Source organism: Asparagus officinalis, chromosome 5, assembly GCF_001876935.1.
Source record: "Asparagus officinalis chromosome 5, Aspof.V1, whole genome shotgun sequence".
In the NCBI taxonomy this organism is placed as follows: domain Eukaryota; kingdom Viridiplantae; phylum Streptophyta; class Magnoliopsida; order Asparagales; family Asparagaceae; genus Asparagus; species Asparagus officinalis.
Window position 1 is genome coordinate 99,552,476 of NC_033798.1, and position 8,110 is coordinate 99,560,585.

An 8,110-nucleotide genomic window follows, 5' to 3' on the forward strand; every position below is an offset into this window, starting at 1 on the left:
GATTTGGTCTAATCAGTTCAAATTGATTACTGCTCCTCCTCGTATCCCTGTACGACCGAACAAAAGACAATACTACAACCCATGTCATCCTCCTAGCTGGCTTCATGCATTTTAGGGGGGAAATAATTTCTCAGTGAAACGGTGAAATGAGAAGTGGGTGGTTTTTCGAGAAATTAGAGAATTGTGAACTTAGTTATATTTTACCAAAATTACAAAAAGTTACTCTATAACAAGAGAGAGCTATGACGAGGGGACTATAGAGTGTGGAATGGTCCCATGTGGCATGTGAGGATATTGGATGTACAGCTGTTCAAAATTCCGGAAACCCCAAACCAACGGCTGATCTTCAACTCTCTTACTCACAAACCCAAATCAACGGCTGACCGTCAACTCTCTACTCTCAAGCCCCAAACTCCCTCGGTCGTCTTTCGGCGAGAGAACTTTTGTCGGCTGACCCCCCTTCAATTATTTATTTAAAATTAAACACATTTTAAAGCAAAAATAGGCTCCGCTTTTTTGCTTTTAATTTAATTTCTACCAACTCCCTCTCGCTTTTCACAAACAGCAACTGTATTGAGAGTGTGAAGCCCAATGTAGCGTTCTGTCTACTGAAAGTTGAAGAAGGAAGAAGAAGTAAAACTGTAAAAGAGAAAAAGGGGTAATAATTACTCACTGATACATTATTATTACCATTATTATTACTGTTACATTTCCCCCGGGCTCCTTCCATTTGCTCCCTTTTCATTAAATTGTTTTTATTTCACTTTTGGGGTTTTCTTCTTTCCTTGGGGTTGAAGCCAGCCAGCTTAGAAAGCAGAAGAAAAAGAGATAAAGCACAGAGAGATTCTTTATTATTTTTTTCTAATCAGAGAGGGTAAAATTTTTTCCTTTTGTTTTTTCCCCAACTTTGTTAGTCAATTGAGGGAGGCTGCCTCCTGCTTTTCTTCCTGCTTCTTTAGCTCCACTCTCTTCATCATCATCATCATCATCATCCTGATTTTGGGATTTTGGTTGGGTTCCCCTTTTGGGTTTATTTGTTCAAGGGTCTGCATCTCTTCCCTTTTAATACCTTTGCTCTTAATTTTTGGTTTCTGATAGATTTTTCTAAGTGGGTTTTGCTCTGTTGCTCTTGCTTTTGTTTTGCAGTCTGTTTCAGGGTCAGTAAAGGTAGTTTTCTTTGAGTTAGAGTGTGGTTTTGGGGAGTAGAGACTTGTGGGTATTTTTGTTGGGGGGTTTCTGGAGTTGGGTTTTGGTTTTTAGAGTGAGGAAGAGCGAGGAGAGAGAGAGAGAGAAATGGCTGGAGGTGGAGCCCCGCAACCAAAGCAGGACGAGTTGCAGCCTCATCCAGTGAAGGATCAGCTTCCCAATGTCTCCTACTGCATCACTAGCCCTCCTCCATGGCGTAAGACTTCATTCTTTTAGTCCTTGCAGTTTAAATTTTGTTTCTTGTTCTGTAATTTAATTTGTATTTTATTTTGATAATAGATGGAGATGCTTTATTTGACTGTTGTGAGTGTAATATTGTATATGACAGTGTACTTTTGTTCTTGATGAAATTGACGGAAACCCTGTCTGTTTATCCTTTTGACACAAACCCAGTTGTTAATTTAGTCTCAAAGAGATCCTTTTTTAATCTATTTTATTTTCTGTGGTTTGTGCTTTTCATGGATAATATTGATGCTATTAATTTGCTTTTTTTTTTGAGCACTAATCCAGTTGCTCATTTAGTCTCAAGGGGATCATTGTTATTAATTTTATTTGTTTAGTTTGTCCTTCTCATGGATTAACATTCATGCTATCAGATTGGTTATTTTTTGTTGTCGCTATTGGATGTAATTGAACAAAGTTGTTGTAACCTGATCCCCACTAAGTTGTTTTTGGTAGTTCAATATCATTGAGTTGTTTTTTGCTTGGTTAGTGGCATGATTTAGCATGTGTTTGCTTCATGGGATTGTTCCGCATTATATTGTCTATTTTTTCCTTTTTTTTGTTTGTGGTTTAGTTGTAAGTAGGTTCTGCAGTACAAATATTCTTGTGGCTGTTGATAGTGCAGCTAACTGTACTCTCTTCTTCAAGCAAAATTTATTGTTGCATTCACTTTTATATATGTCTACAATTATGTTAAAATCCGTTCATCGCGATTGTATGGTGCAGCGTAGCCAATTTTGTTGGTTTCCAATATGCTGTTTTTTGTTATCTTTTTATTTAATAGTAAAATGTTCTTGGATTTTCATTGTTCTGGGGAAATTTTATAGTGTAGCATTGCATCAGTATGCTGTAGTTCTAACTTGCATAAAACTTAATTGCGATGTGAGTACCTTATGGATTCTTTTTCTGCAACTTGTGCAATTCTGCCTGGTTTCATATTCTCTTTAACACATTACTACTTGTTTTTTATTGGGTTAATACACAATTCTCTTTTACTTGGCTTAGTTAGTGTTCTCTAATCTCACTATCTAATGCAGCGGAGGCCATTCTCTTGGGTTTCCAGCATTACCTTGTCATGCTTGGGACAACAGTTATCATTCCTACTGCACTTGTTCCTCAGATGGGCGGAGGCAATGTAAGTATGACTTTTTTAAGAAATAAAAATGTAGTGTATTGAAAATGCAGTGTATTGTAAATTATGCAGCAGTTCCTATGGTTCTTTTAATTGAACACGCCTTTCAATTCTCATAGGATGAGAAAGCTCGAGTAGTTCAAACCTTGCTCTTCGTTGCTGGTTTGAACACACTATTCCAAACTTTCTTTGGAACTCGATTACCTGCTGTGATTGGAGGATCTTACACTTTTGTCGTTCCTACGATCTCGATCATCTTGGCTGGTCGCTATAGTGATATAGCTGATCCTCATGAGGTTATTACTGAAGAATATTTCTCTTTATTGTTTTTTCTTTTTGTTTAGATATTGACTGTTTAATTTTGTACTAGAAATTCGTACGTATAATGCGAGGAACACAGGGTGCTCTAATTGTAGCTTCAACACTTCAGATTATCGTAGGATTCAGTGGCCTTTGGCGTAATGTCACTAGGTTAGTTATGAATCTCTAGCATGCATTCCATTTATACCAATCTACAATCTTTCTGTTTATAGACATTTATTTATTTGTTTATTTTTGTGCAATTCAGATTCCTGAGTCCACTATCAGCAGTTCCTTTAGTTGCCTTATCCGGATTTGGCCTCTATGAGTTAGGCTTTCCCGGTGTAAGCATCATTTTGTTTTTTGAAACTTATTTTTCTAATTGCAGGCTTGTCATTGTTGTTCACAAGTTTGTGCTGTGAACCTTTTGAGATTGTTTATTGTATCATTTACATAAGAAGTGGTAGAAGATCTGTTACAGTTGGCTGATACTTCTGTTTGCCCAGGTTGCCAAGTGTATCGAGATTGGGCTTCCACAGATAATTCTGTTGATAATCTTTTCCCAGGTATTGAAATGTGGTAAAATTCGTTGCACTACCTAAACTTCACACTGTGATTCACTAAACGTAGTTATTATCTTCCCTCCCAGTATATACCCCATTTAATACATGCAGAGAAACCTGTATTCGACCGGTTTGCTGTAATATTCTCAGTGGCAATTGTGTGGCTCTATGCTTACTTGCTTACAGTTGGCGGTGCATATAAGCATGCAGCAGCAAAAACTCAATTGCATTGTCGTACTGATCGTTCTGGGCTTGTTGGTGGAGCTCCCTGGTTAGTTTTGCATAGTTGTGTCTTGATTATTTGGTTTTCTAATCTAGTTAATGTCATTAAATTTAGTCTCAAGGGGATCATTGTTATTAATTTTATTTGTTTAGTTTGTCCTTCTCATGGATTAACATTCATGCTATCAGATTGGTTATTTTTTGTTGTCGCTATTGGATGTAATTGAACAAAGTTGTTGTAACCTGATCCCCACTAAGTTGTTTTTGGTAGTTCAATATCATTGAGTTGTTTTTTGCTTGGTTAGTGGCATGATTTAGCATGTGTTTGCTTCATGGGATTGTTCCGCATTATATTGTCTATTTTTTCCTTTTTTTTGTTTGTGGTTTAGTTGTAAGTAGGTTCTGCAGTACAAATATTCTTGTGGCTGTTGATAGTGCAGCTAACTGTACTCTCTTCTTCAAGCAAAATTTATTGTTGCATTCACTTTTATATATGTCTACAATTATGTTAAAATCCGTTCATCGCGATTGTATGGTGCAGCGTAGCCAATTTTGTTGGTTTCCAATATGCTGTTTTTTGTTATCTTTTTATTTAATAGTAAAATGTTCTTGGATTTTCATTGTTCTGGGGAAATTTTATAGTGTAGCATTGCATCAGTATGCTGTAGTTCTAACTTGCATAAAACTTAATTGCGATGTGAGTACCTTATGGATTCTTTTTCTGCAACTTGTGCAATTCTGCCTGGTTTCATATTCTCTTTAACACATTACTACTTGTTTTTTATTGGGTTAATACACAATTCTCTTTTACTTGGCTTAGTTAGTGTTCTCTAATCTCACTATCTAATGCAGCGGAGGCCATTCTCTTGGGTTTCCAGCATTACCTTGTCATGCTTGGGACAACAGTTATCATTCCTACTGCACTTGTTCCTCAGATGGGCGGAGGCAATGTAAGTATGACTTTTTTAAGAAATAAAAATGTAGTGTATTGAAAATGCAGTGTATTGTAAATTATGCAGCAGTTCCTATGGTTCTTTTAATTGAACACGCCTTTCAATTCTCATAGGATGAGAAAGCTCGAGTAGTTCAAACCTTGCTCTTCGTTGCTGGTTTGAACACACTATTCCAAACTTTCTTTGGAACTCGATTACCTGCTGTGATTGGAGGATCTTACACTTTTGTCGTTCCTACGATCTCGATCATCTTGGCTGGTCGCTATAGTGATATAGCTGATCCTCATGAGGTTATTACTGAAGAATATTTCTCTTTATTGTTTTTTCTTTTTGTTTAGATATTGACTGTTTAATTTTGTACTAGAAATTCGTACGTATAATGCGAGGAACACAGGGTGCTCTAATTGTAGCTTCAACACTTCAGATTATCGTAGGATTCAGTGGCCTTTGGCGTAATGTCACTAGGTTAGTTATGAATCTCTAGCATGCATTCCATTTATACCAATCTACAATCTTTCTGTTTATAGACATTTATTTATTTGTTTATTTTTGTGCAATTCAGATTCCTGAGTCCACTATCAGCAGTTCCTTTAGTTGCCTTATCCGGATTTGGCCTCTATGAGTTAGGCTTTCCCGGTGTAAGCATCATTTTGTTTTTTGAAACTTATTTTTCTAATTGCAGGCTTGTCATTGTTGTTCACAAGTTTGTGCTGTGAACCTTTTGAGATTGTTTATTGTATCATTTACATAAGAAGTGGTAGAAGATCTGTTACAGTTGGCTGATACTTCTGTTTGCCCAGGTTGCCAAGTGTATCGAGATTGGGCTTCCACAGATAATTCTGTTGATAATCTTTTCCCAGGTATTGAAATGTGGTAAAATTCGTTGCACTACCTAAACTTCACACTGTGATTCACTAAACGTAGTTATTATCTTCCCTCCCAGTATATACCCCATTTAATACATGCAGAGAAACCTGTATTCGACCGGTTTGCTGTAATATTCTCAGTGGCAATTGTGTGGCTCTATGCTTACTTGCTTACAGTTGGCGGTGCATATAAGCATGCAGCAGCAAAAACTCAATTGCATTGTCGTACTGATCGTTCTGGGCTTGTTGGTGGAGCTCCCTGGTTAGTTTTGCATAGTTGTGTCTTGATTATTTGGTTTTCTAATCTAGTTAATGTCATTAAAATCGATTTCTGTTAAAATGCTATGTCTCTAGGATTAGAGTTCCATATCCTTTTCAATGGGGAGCCCCCACATTTGATGCGGGTGAAGCTTTTGCAATGATGGCTGCTGCATTTGTTGGTCTTGTAGAGGTTTGATCATGTTCCCCAACTCTTTACACACCAGAACATATTTTTCTTTATAAATCAAGTACGTGTCCAGAAGTCGGCGTAAAATCTTATTTTTCTATCATGCAGTCCACTGGTACTTTCATTGCTGTTTCAAGATATGCAAGTGCCACACCATTGCCTCCATCAATTCTTAGTCGCGGCATTGGCTGGCAGGTACTGGAGTGTTTGCCTTGACATGAGTTATAATTATGCTGATTTTGCTCTATAGTTTCTATCTCCTTTTTCTTTTCAATTATTAGTATAAAAGGATCCTAATTTTTTTGTCATTATAGGGGATTGGTATCTTGCTGGATGGATTATTTGGAACGGCAAGCGGATCCACTGTATCTGTGTAAGATTAATATGGTAACTTATTTTCAGGATTCCATGATTATAAGGAAATGCTTGCTAGCTCTCATTGTTTCATGTTGAACAGTGAAAATGCAGGTTTACTAGCTCTTACACGTGTAGGAAGCCGAAGAGTTGTCCAAATTTCTGCAGGATTTATGATTTTCTTTTCTATTTTGGGTATGCTTAATAGTTTCGTCCTATTTGTACTTGATATAGATAGTGTTGAATTGATCTTTTATAACTTCTAGAATTAGCAACAAAAAACACAAATCTCTCACTATGCTGGATCTGTTCCTTGAGTGTGTACTACATGCCCACATCAAACCGCCCAGCATTGTAGCCAGGGTTCAAATTCTTTGCTACTTGACTTGATACACAAATTTTCTTCTTTCATTTCTACCTGTGAAATGTTGGTTTTTCCCATTTACGTATAGTTACTTTCTGAATAGGGTATCCTTTGATGTCACATATTTGCAAGTGACTTGCTAATATAATTTATCCTCTTAAGTATAAAAGATTATAAGTAATTCGAAATTCTGATCTGAAATCATCTTTCTGTATAAATATGGTTGTACTGGTTCAAAGGTTATGCATATACTTAATATGTCGATGTGGTTTATTCTTTTTCTTGGTCAATTTCAGGTAAATTCGGGGCAGTTTTCGCATCCATTCCTGCGCCTATCATTGCAGCTCTTTATTGTCTTTTCTTTGCATATGTGGGTATGTATTATTGCTCTACAGACTTATTAAGTTACTTATATCTTGAATATTGCAAAAACGTCAAAAATTTTATTGCAGCTGTTGATATAAACAATACTGATTACTTTTAATTAACAGGCTCTGTTGGTCTAAGTTTCCTACAATTCTGCAACCTAAATAGCTTCAGAACAAAGTTCATCCTAGGGTTTTCAATTTTCATGGGCTTGTCAGTTCCCCAGTACTTCAACGAATACACTGCAGTTGCAGGTTATGGCCCAGTTCACACAGGTGCACGATGGGTAAGTGAAATCCTAGCCCTCATTGCATAATTACGGTTAATTTTCTCCGAACTGATGGTGTATTCTTTTACAGTTCAATGACATCATCAATGTCATATTCTCATCTGAGCCATTCGTTGCGGGCTTTGTTGCTTTCTTTCTTGACAACACTCTCCATAGGCATGACAATGCAACAAGGAAAGATAGGGGTTATCACTGGTGGGATAAATTTCGATCTTTCAAGACTGACACAAGGAGTGAGGAGTTCTACTCTTTGCCTTTTAACCTCAATAAATTCTTCCCTTCAGTGTGAGTGTATTTTGGGATGTTACTATGTTGGCTATCCTTTAGAAGCTGCAAGTCTGGGGAAAACTTTATGGTAAAATAGGCGTGATGGATCTATCAGTTGCATTTTTTCATATGTTTTAAGTTGTATATTTGATAGCTGATATGGACTGAAGTAGGAAGGCTGTTTTGTCACTAGTTATGTCTTATAGTGGATCTAAGCTACTCTTCACCTTCTGCCCATCATTGTAAACTTCTCCAGGCTTTGATTAGTTTGATCTTGTATTCGAGTAGTGATTCTACTTTATTATGTTCATATTGTGACTACTAATCCTACTTTCATATGTTTATATCGTCACACGGTCATTGGACATATGCACATATGTTCTGTGACGAGTTTCTTCCATGATTGGAGTGTGGGTATTGGTTCGCTCTTATTTGCGATGCTTTAGATGTGTTGGTGAATTTCTTTTTTCCGTTGTTCGAGTTAAATGTCAAGTTAGTTACTAGAATTTTAAGAGTTTTCATGAATTCTGGACATTCAGGATTCTGTATTTCAGAACC

General features: G+C 36.8%; 1 protein-coding gene across 1 annotated transcript; it reads left to right on the forward strand.

Moving 5' to 3' along the window:
- LOC109840362 (nucleobase-ascorbate transporter 6-like) lies at positions 769–7,574 on the forward strand. The gene is made up of 15 exons (XM_020408982.1): positions 769–1,044; positions 1,147–1,402; positions 2,466–2,563; positions 2,680–2,856; positions 2,931–3,031; positions 3,129–3,204; positions 3,367–3,426; positions 3,510–3,694; positions 5,819–5,915; positions 6,021–6,107; positions 6,227–6,285; positions 6,370–6,461; positions 6,927–7,004; positions 7,122–7,282; positions 7,356–7,574. The coding sequence occupies exons 2-15, from the start codon at positions 1,294–1,296 to the stop codon at positions 7,572–7,574; spliced, it is 1,599 nt and encodes a 532-aa protein (XP_020264571.1). The 5' UTR covers positions 769–1,044; positions 1,147–1,293.